General features: G+C 44.9%; 1 protein-coding gene across 1 annotated transcript; it reads left to right on the plus strand.

Annotated features, from left to right (window-relative positions):
• Positions 1-15,830: 15,830 nt before the first annotated feature.
• LOC125553084 (protein DETOXIFICATION 54) lies at positions 15,831-19,705 on the plus strand. Its single transcript, XM_048716839.2, has 2 exons — positions 15,831-17,103; positions 18,700-19,705. Exons 1-2 carry the CDS (start codon positions 16,132-16,134, stop codon positions 19,273-19,275), a joined length of 1,548 nt encoding a protein of 515 aa, XP_048572796.1. The 5' UTR covers positions 15,831-16,131; the 3' UTR covers positions 19,276-19,705.
• The last annotated feature ends 1,078 nt before the right edge of the window (positions 19,706-20,783 follow it).

A 20,783-nucleotide genomic window follows, 5' to 3' on the forward strand; every position in this document is an offset into this window, starting at 1 on the left:
CCTCTAACCCACCTTGTCCTAGCAAACCGTTGTTTGGCTATGTTACCGCATTGCTCAGCCCCTCTTATAGCGTTGTTAGTTGCAGGTGAAGTTTGAAGTTTGTTCCTTGTTGGAACATGGAGATGTTGTTCCTTGTTGGAACATGTTTACTTGTTGGGATATCACAATAACTCTTATTTAATTAATGCATCTATATACTTGGTAAAGGGTGGAAGGCTCGGCCTTATGCCTGGCGTTTTGTTCCACTCTTGCCGCCCTAGTTTCCGTCATATCGGTGTTATGTTCCCGGTTTTTGCGTTCCTTACGCGGTTGGGTAATAATGGGAACCCCTTGACAGTTCGCCTTGAATAAAACTCCTCCAGCAATGCCCAACCTTGGTTTTACCATTTGCCTCACCACCACCTACTTTTCCCTTGGGAGTCGCTCTCTCGAGGGCAATCATTATTTTAACCCCCCCCCCCCCGGGCCAGTGCTCCTCTGAGTGGTGGTCCGACCAAGTAGACTGCGAGGCCACCTCGGGGAAACTTGAGGGTTGGTTTTACTCGTAGGATGTCTCATCTGAGTGTGCCCTGAGAACGAGATATGTGCAGCTCCTATCGGGATTTGTCGGCACATTCAGGCGGTGTTGCTGGATTTGTATTACCTTGTCGAAGTTGTCTTGTAGAACCGGGATGCCGAGTCTGATCGGAATGTCTTGGGAGAAGGTTTATCCTTCGTTGACCGTGAGAGCTTATGATGGGCTAAGTTGGGACACCCCTGCAGGGATTTGAACTTTAGAAATCCGTGTCCGCGGTTATGGGCAGATGGGAATTTGTTAATGTCCGGTTGTAGAAAACCTGAAGTTGACCTTAATTAAAATACATCAACTGCGTGTGTAACCGTGATGGTCTCTTTCCGGCGGAGTCCGGGAAGTGAACACGGTGTTGGAGTTATGCTTGACGTAGGTTGCTCTAGGATCACTTATTGATCATAGTTTCTCGATCGTGCCTTGCCTTCTCTTCTCGCTCTCATTTGCGTATGTTAGCCACCATATATGCTAGTCGCTTGTTGCAGCTCCACCTCATACCTTTTACCTTACCCATGAGCTTAAATAGTCTTGATCGCGAGGGTGTGAGATTGCTGAGTCCCCGTGACTCACAGATACTTCCAAAACCAGTTTGCAGGTGCCGATGTTACCGAGCAGGTGACGCAATCAAGCTCAAGGAGGAGCTCGATGAAGATCTTGTTCTTTGTGTTATTTCATTCTAGTTGATCAGTAGTGGAGCCTAGTCGGGACGATCGGGGATCTGTGTAGCTTCTGGGGTAGTCTTCTTTTATTTTGGGTTCCGTAGTCGGACCTTGTGTGTATCTGATTGATGTAAAGCTTTATTCATGTATTTGTGTGAAGTGGCGATTGTAAGCCAACTATGTTTACTTTTCCCCTTATTGTATTACATGGGTTGTTGTGAAGATTACCTCACTTGCGACATTGCTTTCAATGCGGTTATGCCTCTAAGTCGTGCTTCGACACGTGGGAGATATAGCCGCATCGAGGGCGTTACACGTTGGTAATCAGAGCCTTCCCCGACCTTAGGAGCCCCCACTGCTTGATTGAATTAGCAGCCGTTGTTGAGTCTAGAAAAAAATGTTTTGAGTCATTTAGGAATTATATATCGGAGAGTTAGGATTTCTTTTTACTCCTCGGTCCCTTCATCGCTCTTGTAAGGCATCCTGACATAGAGTTTTGACTCTTCTCTTCTCAAATTTCACCAAATTTTATTTTTTTAGGATCACGCGGGTATCTTGAAATCGTTCCGATCGATTTGTGACGAGAACATTGTTCTTGGTGCCTCCTGCCATTTAGGGGTTGTGGCAGTGTCCCGGGGAGTTGAGCTCCAAGGTGTTGTCGTCACAATTTTATCGTTGCAGTTCTGGAATACCCGAGTTTAGTTTCGCCGACATCGAAAATCTCATTTATGCAGTTGTTGGTGAGATAACCTCGACGCCACCCAGTACTGGGGCGGGAGTTCGGGAGTATTGCCATAACTCGTATAACGGATGCTTTTTGAAGGTTGAGGTAGACGATTTCCGAAAGTTTCTTGGTTATGTGTTGAAGGATGGATACAGCTGGATGTAGGATTTGCTAGTTTGGGTGAGATATTATGCTTCCCCCGTATCCCCAACACCTGATTGCATAACCGGAAAATTTCAGGAGTTTATAAGTGGGAATTCAAGTAGCTCTTAGGATATCGTTCTGATGGATGTATGATATGAAATTGGGGTTGGACGTCTAGTGGTCCGCCTATCCACAGTTGGTTTTACAGTGGTCTCGTTGTGTCTTAAAGAGTCCTTGGCTATGCCGACTCGGGGACGCTTCGTATGTCATGTGCACTGCCTTGTACATGATGGTGTTGTACGATCGAGCCCGTGTGGGCCCCACCACGAAAACTTCGGACGAAATCTCTATCATATGTTTGTTCCGGATTATTCTGCAAGCCAATCCTTTGTTTTGTTTTTGAATTGTGGTATTCGAGTTGCTTCGAAGTCAAGTGTGAGTCCATACCTTTTCGAACCGGTGTTCTCATACTCCTATGTGAATACCAAGCCTTCTTGATAATCGAGGTTGTCATGCCAATCCTTTTCACCGGTGTATTTCTCTTCAAGTGGATCCGATCATTTGAACATCCGCAAAATCTAGTATCAGTTCTTCTCAACGGTGTTTGTTTCATCCGTCTCCTAGTTGCCTTTGTTTTTCCCGCCCACCCACCCTTTTTCTTCAAGGACTAAGATTTCTTAATCAAGTATCCATCTTATTGATGTGAAGTCTCTCCATTCCTTTCCGTCAATGTTCTTACCCGGTGATGCTCATGAAGATTCTAACTGAGCCTCAAGTTTATCATTCTTTGTTCTTTTATCTTCCCCGGTGTGTTCAATGCAATCTTTCTATGGTGATCACATCCTTTTTCCTTGTTTCAAATGTGTTCTTATGCCGTTGCACCTCATAATCATTCCCTGCTTGCTATTCAGTTATTCCGGAGTGCTGAAGAAATCTCAGAAGGCTCGTTTTGTCATTCAAGATCCGTTCAACTTATTTCGAGGTTGTTATCTCATTCAAGCCATTTTTTTACTAACCGGTGTATTCTCCCTTTCAAGTAATCCTTCTAAGGTGTTTCTTCTCAGTGGGCCCTAACCCACAGGTCTTTTTCCAGGATCTTACCTGACTCTTCTTATTTTCCCGGAGCGATTATCAAATCTTTTAAGTTTGACGTAAGAATGAATTATCATCAGTCAAATGTCTTTCTCCAAGATCGGTTTAAATCTTTTTCATCGTTGGCTCAATATCTTCGCTTTTGATTCTTCCGTAGTGCCTCCACAACTTTTGTTGGTTTTTCTCGTTGCCATTCTTAGGTCTTGAAGACCGAAGAAGAGTTTTACATCCATATTTTATCCGTTCTCTCAGAGATTCGTGGTTCTAGTTCGAGACCATCCTCTCATAATTGTTTTCGATTTTCAGAATTCTTTTCATCCTTCCGGAGCAATTCAAGAGTGTTCTCAGTTTGTTATCCGGAGTCGATCAGTTCAGGTTTATTCATTCTCAGCTTTCAGTTATCATTCTGCAATCTTACCGGTGCTTCGTTCAAGTGATCTCTAATCGGCTCATGATCTCTTTGTTCTCATGTATCTAAGTCCCCTCAAGTATCATCATTCGTTCTCTAATTCTTCCCGGTGTTTCTTTATCTTTTCTTCAATCATTTTCAATTCTTACGGTGGTTCGTTCAAGATTTATATTCCTTCATTATCATATCAATGTATTCGTTGGTTAAATCCTACCGGTGGTCCATTGAGTTTGTGCGATATCTCTCTTAATTTTTCTACGAGAATAAGTAATATGCCAAATCCATTGTTTGTCATCAATTTAATTGATGAAGGATAAGCATAATGTAAATCTTATTCTTGTTTCATCGAGTTTATTTTTTTCCTGCTTTCCGGAGTGGTTCATCATTTCACATTCTCGGTTCGAGATGCGTGATCTTTTCTTTCCTAGAGTTCCAAGCTCTAATTATCACGGAGATCCATCTAAATCATTGCAAGGATTCACCTTGTGTTTTCAATTTCTCTTTCTTTTCATTCCTTTGTTTACCGAAGTTCTTCATGGAGGTTCTACATGATGGTTCATCAAGGATCTAATTCCTTCTCGAAGTGTTCATCAAGATTCTTTTCAGAGGAGCTCAAGCATTCTTCATCTTGCAATCCGGAGTGCAATTTCTTTCTACCGTATCTTTGGAGGTGGTATTATGTCATTCTTGATAATTTGAGTTCATGTTTCATGATTCACATGTTATTAAGAATGAGGTATTTTAAATCCATCAATCTCGTCATTGGAGTTACCTTGGGTTATATTTCACCTAAAGCTTTCCCTAAGGATTGTTGCTATTAATGGTGATAATATATGATCCTAGTGCTTCATCTATCCTCCCGGTGAAATAACTTTCTCGTCTCCTTGTCCATATCAATTCAATTCTTCTTCCCGTGAGTGGCAGGTTGTCACCTCATAATCTGAGATGTATTCCATAAGACCATATCAAGATTATTCTTTTCGTTGTTGGTTTTCCAACAATTCCGTTCGACCCTTCTCCTAAAGATGACTTTTCAAGCTCTTTTGTGGCAGAAGTTGGCTTCTTCTTCTCCATTCTCCTATTTCAATTATCTATCTTCTATTCTTTTGTTCCGGGGGCATTGTCATGTTTCTCTTTTCAATCCATCATCTCGTTTTGTCAAAGATCATGTTCTTTTCGTGCTTATCCATTTAACCGGAGTGTTGTGCCCTTTTGCTCAAGTTCTTTTCGCCTTATCGAGCCTTGCATCTCTTTTCAACCGGTGTGCTGTCTGAGATCTTTCTTACCCCTTTGTGCCACTCTTTCAATAATTCCGGAGGTAGTGTGTTGTTGATTTCATCAAGTATCCTCTCATCTTGTCAAGTTCTTGTTAATTCCTTCCATTTTCAGTCAGAGTGTTGTCCAAATTATATCATTCTTAATCCTTCTCTATCTTGACTTAACCGGAGTGGTTTCAATATATATCTTGCCCTTCAACCTCAAGGTTTTTCGCAATGTTCTTTGTCCCTCTTTTCTAACGGAGTGTTTTCGACTTTGTTCACCTTCGTTGTATTTTTTTCTCGAATTTGTTCAACCTCGCAAGGTTCTTTGGTTTCACTCGTTTGTCAAAGAAGCAACTTAGTTTTACCTCTTCTCTTTCTCTTCCGTTTTTCCCTCCGGTGTCATTCTAGATCTCGGGACGAGATCCTCTCGTAGTGGTGGAGTGTTGTAACGCCCCGAGACCATTGCGCCAGGTGTCGTCCAGTTATTCGCTGTTGTTGCCATGTCATTCTCTTGCGTGTTGCATCTTGTCATGTCATCATGTGCATTGCATCATCATGTTTTCAAAACCTGCATCCGTCCGGGTTCTCCCAGTTCCTTGTGAATTGCATCATGTGCATTGCATCATGTGCATTGCATCATCATCATGTGAATTTGTTGATGGATCTCCGTGCATTGCATCATCATCATGTGAATTTGATTTTTAACCAGGGATTTACATATTTGTTGAAAAAACCTTGCACTTCATGCATATAAAAACTCGTCAACCGTGCATCGGATTAAAATGTTTTATATATGAAATATGCTTAGTTTTTCATCTAGTTTCGTGATATGACACTTTCATGCGTGTTTGCAATGTTTAAAATGTTGTTTGCTTAAATTTGCTCCTATGCCATGTTAAAATGATTTAATCCATAACTAATTAACCATAGCTCGGAATTTATTAAACTTTATATGTAAATGGGGTGGAGAAATGCCTAGTTTAACATGGTGCAATTTTCTTGCATGTTTAATAACTCTAAAATTATGTTTAGGACTGAACAGTACCAAATCTAATTTATGCACATGAGGAGTTTCCGGATTTGTTGTTCGTTGCTTCCGGCCTCATTTAACCTTGACTAGATAGGTAGTTTTACTTTGCTTCACCCTCTTGCCATGTTTAACAACATTTAATATTGTTGGGTACATAAACGAGATCGAACTAAATAACTTGATGTGGTGTTCCGTCAATATGCAACCCGTTGCATATTGAGCTCCACTTAAATTGTAGCGTTGTTTGTGCACTTTGCCATGCCACCTATATTTAAACCGGACATGCATCATTCTTGTTTGCGCATCATGCCATGTCTATGTGGTGGTTGTTTACTAGGTTGTTTGCTCTTTTTCGGTGTTGCTTCTTTGGGTTGGTACTGATAACGTCGTGTGTGAGGATCCGTTCGACTACGCCCGTTTGTCTTCTTCATGGACTCGTTCTTCTTCCTTGCTGGATTTCAGGTAAGATGACCATACCCTCGAAATCACTTCTATATTTGCTTGCTAGTTGCTCGCTCTTTTGCTATGCCTATGCTGCGATCCCTACCACTTGCTTATCATGCCTCCCATATTGCTGAACCAAGCCTCTAACCCACCTTGTCCTAGCAAACCGTTGTTTGGCTATGTTACCGCTTTGCTCAGCCCCTCTTATAGCGTTGTTAGTTGCAGGTGAAGTTTGAAGTTTGTTCCTTGTTGGAACATGGAGAAGTTGTTCCTTGTTGGAACATGTTTACTTGTTGGGATATCACAATAACTCTTATTTAATTAATGCATCTATATATTTGGTAAAGGGTGGAAGGCTCGGCCTTATGCCTGGCGTTTTGTTCCACTCTTGCCGCCCTAGTTTCCGTCATATCGGTGTTATGTTCCTGGATTTTGCGTTCCTTACGCGGTTGGGTAATAATGGGAACCCCTTGACAGTTCGCCTTGAATAAAACTCCTCCAGCAATGCCCAACCTTGGTTTTACCATTTGCCTCACCACCACCTACTTCTCCCTTGGGAGTCGCTCTCTCGAGGGTCATCATTATTTTAAACCCCCCCCCCCTCCCGGGCCAGTGCTCCTCTGAGTGTTGGTCCGACCGAGTAGACTGCGGGGCCACCTCGGGGCAACTTGAGGGTTGGTTTTACTCGTAGGATGTTTCATCTGAGTGTGCCCTAAGAACGAGATATGTGCAGCTCCTATCGGGATTTGTCGGCACATTCGGGCGGTGTTGCTGGATTTGTATTACCTTGTCGAAGTTGTCTTGTAGAACCGGGATGCCGAGTCTGATCGGAATGTCTTGGGAGAAGGTTTATCCTTCGTTGACCGTGAGAGCTTGTGATGGGCTAAGTTGGAACACCCCTGCAGGGATTTGAACTTTCGAAAGCCGTGTTCGCGGTTATGGGCAGATGGGAATTTGTTAATGTCCGGTTGTAGAAAACCTGAAGTTGGCCTTAATTAAAATACATCAACCGCGTGTGTAACCGTGATGGTCTCTTTCTGGCGGAGTCCGGGAAGTGAACACGGTGTTGGAGTTATGCTTGACGTAGGTTGCTCTAGGATCACTTATTGATCATAGTTTCTCGATCGTGCCTTGCCTTCTCTTCTCGCTCTCATTTGCGTATGTTAGCCACCATATATGCTAGTCGCTTGTTGCAGCTCCACCTCATACCTTTTACCTTACCCATGAGCTTAAATAGTCTTGATCACGAGGGTGTGAGATTGCTGAGTCCCCGTGACTCACAGATACTTCCAAAACCAGTTTGCAGGTGCCGATGTTACCGAGCAGGTGACGCAATCAAGCTCAAGGAGGAGCTCGATGAAGATCTTGTTCTTTGTGTTATTTCATTCTAGTTGATCAGTAGTGGAGCCCAGTCGAGACGATCGGGGATCTGTGTAGCTTCTGGGGTAGTCTTCTTTTATTTTGGGTTCCGTAGTCGGACCTTGTGTGTATCTCGTTGATGTAATGCTTTATTCATGTATTTGTGTGAAGTGGCGATTGTAAGCCAACTATGTTTCATTTTCCCCTTATTGTATTACATGGGTTGTTGTCAAGATTACCTCACTTGCGACATTGCTTTCAATGCGGTTATGCCTCTAAGTCATGCTTCGACACGTGGGAGATATAGCCGCATCGAGGGCGTTACACCAAAGGCCTTGTGCTACCCCGCATCAAAAGTTTAGTACCACCTCGCTAGCTGAGAGAGCTCGAGGGTGGTTTATAAGCACTGCTGCGCCCACCCTCTCGAGCTCCTCTCAATTGTCGACTTTCGGACCTAACCGTACGCTGTGTGCCTGTGGGCCTACTGGGCCTCCAGCGGGCCTAAATCCTAGCCCATGGTAGGGTTTCTAATCGTATTCAGGCCGTGGGGGCCCGGTAAGTGGCACTTTTTTGTTTTCTTTGTTGCTTTATTTATTTTATTTTGTTTCTACTTACAACAAAATGCTTATTGTTGCTTTTTTATTTATTTTATTAAAGTTTATATTTAATTATTTTTCTTTTAGGTCACAAAAATTATATACTTTCTGTTAGTGCCATTAGTTTGCAAATTTGTTTTTTGTTTTCTTTGTTGCTTTATTTATTTTATTTTGTTTCTACTTAAAACAAAATACTTATTGTTGTTTTTTATTTATTTTATTAAAGTTTATTTTTAACTATTTTTCTTTTAGGTCACAAAAATGATAAACTTTCTGTTAGTGCCATTAGTTTTCAAATTAGTTTTTTTGTTTTCTTTGTTGCTTTATTTATTTTATTTTGTTTCTACTTACAAAAAAATATTTATTTTTTCTATTTTTATTTATTTTATTAAAGTTCATTTTTAATTCTTTTTGCTTTAGGTCAGAAAAATTATAAACTTTCTGTTAGTGCCATTAGTTTTCAAATTTGAATAGTTAAAATTTGAATTCTTTGAAATTTGAGTGAATCACAAGTTTGTGATTAACTTTACTATAAAAATAGTTTTTTCCATTTTTTTGTTTTGTTTTTTGCATTATTTATTTTCTTTTATTTTTTGCTTTATTTTTTAATTCTTTTTGCTTTTAGGTCAGAAAAATTATAAACTTTCTGTTAGTGCCATTAGTTTTAGAAAAATTATAAACTCTCTGTTAGTGCCATTAGTTTTCAAATTTGAATAGTTAAAATTTGAATTCTTTAAAATTTGTGTGAATCACAAGTTTGTGATTAACTTTACTAAAATAAATAAATGAGCATAGATGCGCTTATAGAGAAAATTCAACCTAAATTCATAGTAAATTTCTATGAATTTCAGAGAAATTCACTCTGAATTTAGGTCAAATTTCCTGTATAAGGGCATCTATTTTCACTTTGAGAGGAGCTCAACAAGGCAGAGAGGGAAGGGCTTATAAACCGGTGTGAGCGCCCTTCGGTTGGTGAGGTGGGACTAAACTCTGACCGCAACGAGGACCAACCCTTTAGTCCCGGTTTGTGGCACAAACCGGGACTAATGGTCATGGGCCAGGGGCGAGGTGCATTGGTCTCGGTTCGTGCCACGAACCGGGACCAATGCCCCCTTTAGTCCCGGTTGGTGGTACCAACCAGGACCAAAGGCCTTGTGCTGCCCGCGTCAAAAGTTTAGTAGCACCTCGCTAGCTGAGAGAGCTCGAGAGTGGTTTATAAGTGCTGCTGCGCCCACCCTCTCGAGCTCCTCTCAATTGTAGGCTTTCGGCCTAACCATACGATGTGTGCCTGTAGGCCTCCTGGGCCCCCTACGGGCCTGAATCCTGGCCCATGGTAGGGTTTCTAGTCGTATTCAGGCCGTGGGGGCCTAGTAGGTGGCACTTTTTTTGTTGCTTTATTTATTTTATTTTGTTTCTACTTACAACAAAATACTTATTGTTTCTATTTTTATTTATTTTATTAAAGTTTATTTTAAATTATTTTTATTTTAGGTCACAAAAATTATAAACTTTCTGTTAGTGCCATTAGTTTTGAAATTTCAATTCTTTGTTATTTGCGTGAATCACAAGTTTGTGATTAAATTTACTATAAAAATAGTTTTTCCTAGTTTTTTGTTTTTGTTTTTTGCATTATTTATTTTCTTTTATTTTTTGCTTTATTTTTTAATCCTTTTTGCTTTTAGGTCAGAAAAATTATAAACTTTCTGTTAGTGCCATTAGTTTTAGAAAAATTATAAACTTTGTGTTAGTGCCATTAGTTTTCAAATTTGAGTAGTTAAAATTTGAATTCTTTGAAATTTGTGTGAATCACAAGTTTGTGATTAACTTTACTATAAAACTATTTTTCCAGTTTTTTTGTTTTGTTTTTTGCATTATTTAATTTCTTTTATTTTATTTTTTAATTTTTTTTGCTTTTAGGTCAGAAAAATTATAAACTTTCTGTTAGTGCCATTAGTTTTAGAAAAATTATAAACTTTCTGTTAGTGCCATTAGTTTTCAAATTTGAATAATGGTATGACGAGGGCCGAACCATAAGACATTAAAGCATTTCAAATGAACTCTAAAAAAGTTGAAAGTTGGCATGATATCATAATTTTACCCACATAGCATGTCATGTACGAAACGGACAATGGTATCATAGTCGTCTGTTACAAAGTTGGCATGGTATCATCATAATAGTTGCGGGAGAAAGTCTTCACTTTTTCTTCGCTTGTTTCATTTGCTTATTGCGCCGTAACCATGGATAATCTTCATTGTTTATCAGGATGCTTGGGTCAGCCTTGACTTTGAAGGGAGGAATTTCATGAAACATTTCATAATCTTCAGACATGTCTGTCTTGCCCTCCACTCCCACGATGTCCCTTTTTCCTGAAAGAACTATGTGGCGCTTTGGCTCATCGTATGATGTATTCGCTTCCTTATCTTTTCTTTTTCTCGGTTTGGTAGACATGTCATTCACATAGATAACCTGTGCCACATCATTGGCTAGGACGAACGGTTCGTCAGTGTACCCAAGATTTTTCAGATCCACTGTTGTCATTCCGTACTGTGGGTCTACCTGTACCCCGCCTCCTGACAGATTGACCCATTTGCACTCAAACAAAGGGACCTTAAAATCATGTCCGTAGTCAAGTTCCCATATGTCCACTATGTAACCATAATATGTGTCCTTTCCCCTCTCGGTTGCTGCATCAAAGCGGACATCGCTGTTTTGGTTGGTGCTCTTTTGATCTTGGGCAATCGTGTAAAATGTATTCCCATTTATCTCGTATCCTTTGTAAGTCAATACAGTCAAAGATGGTCCCCTGGACAACAAGTATAGCTCATCACAAACAGTGTTGTCACCTCTGAGACGTGTTTCCAACCAACTTCTGAAAGTCCTGATGTGTTCACATGTAATCCAGTCATCGCACTGCTCCGGGTGTTCGGAGCGCAGACTGTTCTTGTGTTCATCGACATACGGGGTCACCAAGGTAGAGTTCTGTAGAACTGTGTAGTGTGCTTGAGACCAAGAATATCCGTCCTTGCATATTATTGAGTCCCCTCCCAACGTGCCTTTTCCAGTCAGTCTCCCCTCATACCGCGATTTAGGGAGACCTATCTTCTTAAGGCCAGGAATGAAGTCAACACAAAACCCAATGACATTCTCTATTTGATGGCCCATGGAGATGCTTCCTTCTGGCCTAACACGATTACGGACATATTTCATTAGGACTCCCATGAACCTCTCAAAGGGGGGCATATTGTGTAGAAATACGGGCCCCGGAATGACAATCTCGTCGACTAGATGAACTAGGACGTGCGTCATGATATTGAAGAAGGATGGTGGGAACACCAGCTCGAAACTGACAAGACATTGCGCCACATCACTCCTTAGCCTTGGTATGATTTCTGGATCGATCACCTTCTGAGAGATTGCATTGAGGAATGCACATAGCTTCACAATGGCTAATCGGACGTTTTCCGGTAGAAGCCCCCTCAATGCAACCGGAAGCAGTTGCATCATAATCACGTGGCAGTCATGAGACTTTAGTTCTGGAACTTTTTCTCTGGCATATTTATTATTCCCTTTATATTCGACGAGAAGCCAGTCGTGACCTTCATAGTGAGTAGGCATTCAAAGAAGATTTCTTTCTCTTCTTTCGTAAGAGCGTAGCTGGCAGGACCTTCATACGGCTTCGAAGGCATGCCGTCTTTTTCGTGCAAACGTTGCAGGTCCTCCCGTGACTCAGGTGTATCTTTTGTCTTCCCATACACGCCCAAGAAGCCTAGCAGGTTCACGCAAAGGTTCTTCGTCACGTGCATCACGTCGATTGACGAGCGGACCTCTAGGTCTTTCTAGTAGGGTAGGTCCCAAAATATAGATTTCTTCTTCCACATGGGTGCGTGTCCCTCAGCGTCATTCAGAACAGCTAGTCCGTCGGGACCCTTTCCAAAGATTACGTGTAAATCATTGACCATAGCAAGTACGTGATCACCGGTATGCATGGCGGGATTCTTCCGGTGATCTGCCTCGCCTTTGAAATGCTTGCCTTTCTGTCGACATTGATGGAGGGTCGGAAGAAATCGACGATGGCCCAGATACACATCCTTTCTGCATTTGTCCAGGTATATACTTTCAGTTTCATCTAAACAGTGCGTGCATGCGTGGTATCCCTTGTTTGTCTGTCCTGAAAGGTTACCGAGAGCGGGCCAATCGTTGATGGTTACAAACAGCAACGCGTGCAATTTAAATTCCTCATGTTTGTGCTCATCCCACGTACGTACACCGTTTTCATTTCACAGCTGTAAACGTTCTTCAACTAATGGCCTTAGGAACACATCAATGTCGTTGCCGGGTTGCTTAGGGCCTTGGATGAGAACTGGAATCATAATGAACTTCCGCTTCATGCACATCCAAGGAGGAAGGTTATACATATATAGAGTCACGAGTCAGGTGTTGTGATTGCTGCTCTGCTCCCCGAAAGGATTAATGCCATCCGTGCTTAAACCAAACCATATGTTCCTTAGGTCACTTGCAAACTCAGGCCAGTACTTTCTCTCGAATTTTCTCCACTGCGACCCGTCAGCGGGTGCTCTCAACTTCCCGTCTTTCTTACGGTCCTCACTGTGCCATCGCATCAACTTGGAATGCTCTTCGTTTCTGAACAGACGTTTCAACCGTGGTATTATAGGAGCATACCGCATCACCTTCGCAGGAACCCTCTTCCTGGGGGGCTCGCCGTCAACATCACCAGGGTCATCTCGTCTGATCTTATACCGCAATGCACCGCATACCGGACATGCGTTCAGATCCTTGTACACACTGCGGTAGAGGATGCAGTCATTAGGGCATGCATGTATCTTCTGCATCTCCAATCCTAGAGGGCATACTTCCTTCTTTGTTCCGTATGTACTGTCGGGCAATTCGTTATCCTTTGGAAGCTTCTTCTTTAATATTTTCAGTAGCTTCTCAAATCCTTTGTCAGCCACAGCATTCTCTGCCTTCCACTGCAGCAATTCCAGTACGGTACCGAGCTTTGTGTTGCCATCTTCGCAATTGGGGTACAGCCCTTTTTTGTGATCCTCTAACATGCGATCGAACTTCAGCTTCTCCTTTTGACTTTCGCATTGCGTCCTTGCATCGACAATGACCCGGCGGAGATCATCATCATCGGGCACATCGTCTGGTTCTTCTTGATCTTCAGCAGCTTCCCCTGTTGCAACATCATTGGGCACATCGTCTGGTTCCTCTTGATCTTCAGCAGCTTCCCCCGTTGCAGCATCACCGTATTCAGGGGCACATAGTTGTCATCGTCCTCTTCTTCTTCACCGTCTTCCATCATAACCCCTATTTCTCCGTGCCTCGTCCAAACATTATAGTGTGGCATGAAACCCTTGTAAAGCAGGTGGGAGTGAAGGATTTTCCGGTTAGAGTAAGACCTCGTATTCCCACATTCGGTGCATGGACAACACATAAAACCATTCTGCTTGTTTGCCTCAGCCGCATCGAGAAACTCATGCACGCCCTTAATGTACTCGCGGGTGTGTCTGTCACCGTACATCCATTGCCGGTTCATCTGCGTGCATTATATATAATTAAGTGTGTCAAAAACCATTACAGAACATCATGAATAGATAATTAAGTGACCAAATTAATAGAAGTCCATCATCACATTAAAACCAAAGTACATACATAGTTCTCATCTAACAACATATAGCTCTCCAGAGCATCTAATTAATTAAACCATACATTGAAACTATGTAAAACATTTCAATGCGAAAACAAATGCGATCATAATCGCAACCAAGGTAACAATTGATCCAACAGCATAATGATACCAAGCCTCGGTATAAATGGCATATTTTCTAATCATTCTCATCTTCAACCGCATTGCATCCATCTTGATCTTGTGATCATCGACGACATCCGCAACATGCAACTCCAATATCATCTTCTCCTCCTCAATTTTTTTTATTTTTTCCTTCAAGTAATTGTTTTCTTCTTCAACTAAATTTAACCTCTCGACAATAGGGTCGGTTGGAATTTCCGGTTCAACTACCTCCTACATAAATAAAATCTATGTCACGTTGGTCGGCATAATTGTCATAAACAATAAATGAACCAAATAGTTATAAAAAGATAATATATACCACATCTGAATCATAGCCAGGACGAGGGCCGACGGGGGTGGATACCAAAACCATCGCATTATATAATAACAAGCAATAATAAAAGTAAGAAAATTAGACAAGTATCTATCTAAAGTAAGAATTTTGAAAGAAGATAAGAACAAGAGGCTCACCATGGTGGTGCCGGCGACGAGATTGGCGCGGGCGATCGACGGCGGTGAAGACGGGAATGAGACGTGACGGGCCGCTAAACCTAGACAAATCTCGAGGAAAATGAAGCTTTGAGGTTGAGCTTCGAGAGAAAGTTTAACTAGTGTGGCTCGGGCATTTCATCGAACATCTCATGTGCATAGGAGGTGAGCTAGAGCACCACAAAGCCCTCCCTCGCCGGCCAGAGAAAAACAGAGCACTAGAGTGCTCTGCTCGCGGGCGAGGGGTATATATAGGCACCTCATTGGTCCCGGTTCATAGCATGAACTGGGACTAAAGGGAAACCTGTTGTCCCGGTTCAAGCCACCAACCGGGACCAATGGTGGTGGGCCAGGAGCGAGGCCCATTGGTCCCGGTTCGTCCCACCAAGCGGGACCAAAGGGGCCAGACGAACCGGGACCAATGCCCCCACGAGGCCCGGCAGGCCCCTGGCCTCACGAACCGGGACCAATGCCCCCATGGGTCCCGGTTCTGGACTGAACCGGGACTAATGGGCTGACCCGGCCTGAACCAAAGCCTTCTTTTCTACTAGTGCAACTCCTTCTTTAGGAGTAGAGATAAAACAGAAAAAAGAAACCAAAAAAGAAAACATAGAATAAAAAAGGAAACTAAAAACACGCGCACACGTCAAATGAGCCGAACAACTTTGATTATAGTTAATGTTTTTGGTAAGATTTGACTTGATTTGGGTAGAAGTAATGAAAGGCATGAAAAGTTTGGATTTAGTTGAGATTTTCTTAAGATTTGATTTAGTGAGATTTGACTTGATTTCCAATGCCGACAGCAAATTCCTTCGATATATGTCTGTTTTTGTGTAGGGACGTGGTCCGCCGACATGATACGGGAGAGCGCGATCCAACGCTAATTGCAAATTATCCAGCTGGGAGAAGAAAAGGTACGTCGACCATGCATGTGGTGGAATATTTGTGTGCTGGAAGGAGAGAGAAGAGGGGAACCATGCATATGCTAATGGAAGGAGAGAGAGAAGAGAGGAACTATGCATGTGATTGGTCAATTGCATGTCCGACTCTGATAAAACTCCCACACGTTTGTTTCTAAAATACCGGAATTTGGATGTCCGGACAACGCAGACTTATACAGGTCTCATTGAATTGCAAAAGGAACCAATGTGTTTCGCGCGCTCAGTGCACCAGTAACGCCACACTGCCCACAGGTTCATATCTGCGTTTGCGGCGGCAGTGGTATACGTAGAGATACAATAACGAGGACTCTGGAAACTGCAGCGTCTTTCATGGCAGACCGGTAACGCGTTCGTTCCTACTGAGTACACCGCACGTCTGCGCGGTCACATTTACAGCCAAATCCCAAGAGTCGTTCGTATACATACAGATACAGGGGAGGGAAGCGAGCCCTGCCGGAAACGAAACACCATTCGTCGCTCCCTCGCCTCCCATCAGCGCGCACTAGTCCTTCCCTGCCTCCTCCTCTTCTCGGGCGCGCGCCGCCTCTGCCTCGGCAACGACAGCAAACACCGGCTAGCCAGCCAAGAAAGAGGCGCCGACATGGCCATCCCGCTCCAGGCGAAGAAGCAGCAGGAGAACGGAAGCAAGGGCGGCCAAGGCAGCGACGTGGACGGCGGCGACGACAACCCTTCGGCGGCGGAGGAGCTGCGGGAGCTGTGGCGCATGGCGGCGCCAATCACAGCGCTCAACTGCGTGGTGTACCTGCGCGCCATGGTGTCCGTGCTCTGCCTGGGCCGCCTCGGCCCGCTTGACCTCGCCGGCGGCGCGCTCGCGATCGGGCTCACCAACATCACTGGCCACAGTGTGCTCTTCGGCCTCGCGTCCGGGTTGGAGCCGCTCTGCGCGCAGGCCTACGGCTCCCGCAACTACGACCTGCTCACGCTCTCCCTCCACCGCGCCGTGCTGCTGCTCGCCATCGCCGCCGTCCCCATCGCGCTGCTCTGGCTCAACGTCGGCCCCATCCTGGTCGCGCTCGGCCAGGACCCGGCCATCTCCGCCTCCGCCGCCGCATACGCCGCGTGGGCGCTCCCGGACCTCGCCGCGCTGGCCGTGCTCCAGCCGCTCCGCGTCTACCTTAGGTCCCAGGGCATCACCAAGCCCATGGCCGCCTGCTCCGCCGCCGCCGTCGCGCTGCACATCCCGCTCAACTTTCTCCTCGTCTTCCGCATGGGCTTCGGCGTGCGCGGCGTCGCGGCAGCGCAGGCGCTCACAAACACAAACATGGTGCTCTTCCTGCTCGCCTACGTCCGCTGGGCGGGTGCGTGCGACGACACGTGGAGGGGCTTCGCGCGGCCCGCCGCCGTAGCCAGCGGGCTCGGCGGCCTCGTCCGCCTCGCCGTGCCCAGCTGCATCGGCGTCTGCCTCGAGTGGTGGTGGTACGAGGTCGTCACCGTGCTCGCCGGCTATCTTGCCAACCCCACCGCCGCCGTCGGCGCCGCGGGAGTCCTCATCCAGACAACCAGCCTGATGTACACCGTGCCCATGGCGCTCGCCGCCTGCGTCTCCACCCGGGTAAGAATAAGATTAGGAAAGGACACTAGCCCGCCATTGGTGTCAACTTTCCAAAAGGAAAAAAAATCTTTGATTCGTGAAATGAACACTTGCCCGCCATTGTCATCAACTTTCCACAAAGAATTATTATTATTTTGATTCGTGTCGATCACCCAACTGCAAAATTCCTTTTGGGGTTTCAATCACATCGCATCGCATCGATCGACCGATCCGTTAGTGATGTGGGCGAGAGGTTGTTATATTGCTGGTGATGATGAGTTTGTTGTGAGCATGCATCATCATCCGACGTATCATACGTAGGTTGTGCCGGCACATCCCTCTTGCTCACACATTTTCTGGTGCTCTCTTTCCTTTTTTTTTGCACCTTCTGTTTTGCATGATACGCGACCGATATTCACTTCCGTTTTTGGTCCCATGCATGATTTACGAGACCAAGCTTAATTTTTTCCTCCATTTTTTACGCCATATTTTGGGGTCACTTTGTACCATCTGTTTTCGGAAATGAAGATTTCTTTGCCCTGCATGCATGCTTTTTAAAAAGAAAATCCGATTTTCTTGAGCTAAACTCTGTCAAAACATCCTGTATATTGGGTTCTTTAACACTTCGAAGATGTGAGCTTGTTTTTGGGAGACACCCAAGTCTGTCTAGCTGCTTTGAGCTACTCTTGTCAAAACATAGTTTCATTCAATATCAGTCAGAACAAAAGTTGGATGCACCGCACACACTTGCTTAGCTAGGCTAGCTCCACACATTTGCCCTAGACCTACTTCCAAAACGGCAAAATAAATGTTGCCATGCTTCCGTTGAACCACAAAATATCTTGCAACTATATAGCTGCTAGACGTATAGTACGTAGTTGAGCTTGGGCGTGCTGCCTACATATTTTCCTCTCTTTTCAGTTGAAAAAAAATGTTTAGTTTGTCTACATACTTCAATTTGGGTACATACTGCATACTCTAGTATTTAGAGCATAACATTGAAAAAATTACCTAAAAAACGCACCTGATCGGGTAGACGGAATATTTGGACAGAATTAACTGCCATATATTCCCCTAAGAAAAAGGAAAAACTGACATATATTCCGAGTCCCAAAAGACACACTCCCACGTTCCTTTCTTAGGTAGATTCCCAGGTAGCTAGACTAGACAGCTGCTGTTTTTACCCCAGGTAAAATAGTGCGGGTGAAAAGTTTAGTTTTACTAGTTACAGCGACGAGACACAGAAACGACAAGGTTCGTAGTGGTAGTAAAAGCTTTGCTTGCTTTCTTCTTCTTCCACTGGTCCATGGCATGGCCTCGTCTGGTCTCTTCGTGGCAGAACGCACACAATTGCACCACTGTGCACACATAGCAGCTGAGTTGACCAATCAATGGCCGCTGCAGTAGCTAGCCGCCGGGCCACATGCGGCAGCAGTGCTCCCACTGCTCAGTTGCCGGAAAAGACAAGACCAGCTCCTCACTCCACTGTGGGCACTGTTTGTTTCTGCAGTGCACACCATTTCTGTGTTTGTGTTAATCGATCGAGCTTGTTGAGCTTGAGCAGGGCATGCATGGTGGTTTTTCTGACTTGCATGGTGGGTGGGTGGATGCATGCAGGTGGGCAACGAGCTCGGCGCCGGGAAGCCGCGGCGTGCGCGGATGGCGGCGACGGTGGCGCTGTGGTGCGCAGCGGGCGTGGGCCTCGCGCACGTGGCGTGGACGGCGGCCTTCAGCGCGCAGTGGGTGTCGCTCTTCACCCGGGAGCCGTCGGTGGTGCTGCTGGCGTCGGCGGCGATGCCGCTGCTGGGGCTGTGCGAGCTGGGCAACTGCCCGCAGACCACGGGGTGCGGCGTGCTGCGCGGCACGGCCAGGCCCGCCGTGGGCGCCCGCATCAACCTGCTCTCCTTCTACCTCGTCGGCACGCCCGTGGCGGTGCTGCTGGCGTTCGGGCACGGGCCGCTGTCCGGGTTCCGCGGGCTGTGGTACGGGCTGCTGTCCGCGCAGGCCGCCTGCGTGGCTCTGGTGCTGGTCGCCGTCGTGTGGCGCACCGACTGGCGCGTCGAGGCCATGCGCGCGCGGAAGCTGACCGGCACCGGCGCGGACACGACGGCGACGGCCACCGAGGGGGAGGAGCAGGAGGAGATGAGGCGCCTCGTGGCGGGCAACGGCCTGGAGGCGGACGTCGACGTGTAGCGAGCCGTTCCTTTCGGTGGAACCACCTAGTTTAGCTCTACGTGCGGTGCATCGCGGTGACATGCTAAAATTAAGCCAGACTAGCCATTCCACTCGTAGGGCAGGCATAGCATATTGCAGCACCGAGTAGCTGGCTAGCTTTAGTTATTGTGGTGAGCCACACAGCTCACAGATTTGCTGCTGCATGCATGCTTGCAGCTGGGCCTAAGCGGTGGTGTGTTCGCATTGAAGTAGTACGGTTGCTGCTTGGAGAAATGGGCTAGCTAGCTAGCAAGCTAATCAAGCTAGAGATCTTGATCGAGCTAAGCAAGTTCATTCCAAGTTACACGCACTTCATTTTCTGTATGGGCTAAACAAGTTCATTAGCGCTTGATTTTGGGATTAATGGGGATGCATGCATGCCTTGAAAAAGAAGCATGGAACCTTTGCATTTGCCATTGCTTTGTGCCGCATACAAGAAAGTTGGGTAATATTGTACTTGGATAGGATGCTAACCTGCACTGAATGTGAAGGATCGAGGAGCTTGCTGTGTGATGATCATATCGGTGTCTCGATCTGATCCTGTTTTATTCCTTTCTCGTGTAAGTGTATCAACTAGCATGGCTTTATGGGAAAGTGGTAGCGGCTTTGCTCGTCATATTCGCCTCCCCTTTGCCGAGGACAACGTATCGCTACGTCTCGCTTTCGCCTTTCTCTCTACCTAGAGCGGGGCCGGCTGAAGCCTTAGCTTGAGCCCGTCTGTCTCACCGTCTTTAGAGCATGGTTAAGGGCCTCTTTGATTCGCACGATTTTGAAAGTGTAAAAATAGGAAAAGTAAGGATTGGAGTGTCATGCCTACTTGAATCCTATAGAATTAGTAAGGAGTGTTTGATTTCACATGAAAAGTAAACGAATTGTAAAAAAAGGTTGGAGTGGATGTTAGATTTACTATAAAATGTAGTACAAAAAATTTCAAAGGAAAAATTCCTATGAGATTTAATCCTATGAATCAAAGGACAAACATAGAGAAAATTCCAAAGAATTTCAATCCTTCGAAAATCCTATTGAATTCCTTTGAATCAAAGGAGCCCTAAGGATGCGTTGGTTACCTGAACTTATATATCTTTCATATTTGCATCTGTGGCTCATAGGAGTCTGGCTGAAATAATGTAGGCTGAAAACCATAGTTCGATTGTTTGGTGCTTGCATTTGTCATTTCTTATCAAAGAGGGGTTTCCCCTTCGAATTCCATTTGGGAAACCAAAAGCGAGCTACAAGCACGAGTCTTAAAAGAGAACCAACAACAGCTACCAGACTACTACTAGATGCAACATGAACCGAAACAGGCATAACTACTTCCCAGCTTGGCGCACCCCAACATAGGGAAATGTCACCACCACGTCCAAGCCAAGATAAACGGGAAAGGTCCTGTCGATTACAAGTTTAGCAGAGAACATCAAAAGCACCCGCAAAAAAAAAAGCTAAAATCCATAGCAGAGGCAAGCCTGAACTAATCAGCGGCTGCATTC

Source organism: Triticum urartu, chromosome 4A (assembly GCF_056163025.1).
Source record: "Triticum urartu cultivar PI428250 chromosome 4A, HENAU_Tu73, whole genome shotgun sequence".
Classification (NCBI taxonomy): Eukaryota; Viridiplantae; Streptophyta; class Magnoliopsida; order Poales; family Poaceae; genus Triticum; species Triticum urartu.

Bases quoted from the DNA above. Each gene is read 5' to 3' on its own strand.
- LOC125553084 (XM_048716839.2), top strand. From the start codon at position 16,132: ATGGCCATCCCGCTCCAGGCGAAGAAGCAGCAGGAGAACGGAAGCAAG. The intron at 17,104-18,699 runs GTAAGAATAAGA...GGATGCATGCAG, and splicing joins CCGCCTGCGTCTCCACCCGG to GTGGGCAACGAGCTCGGCGC.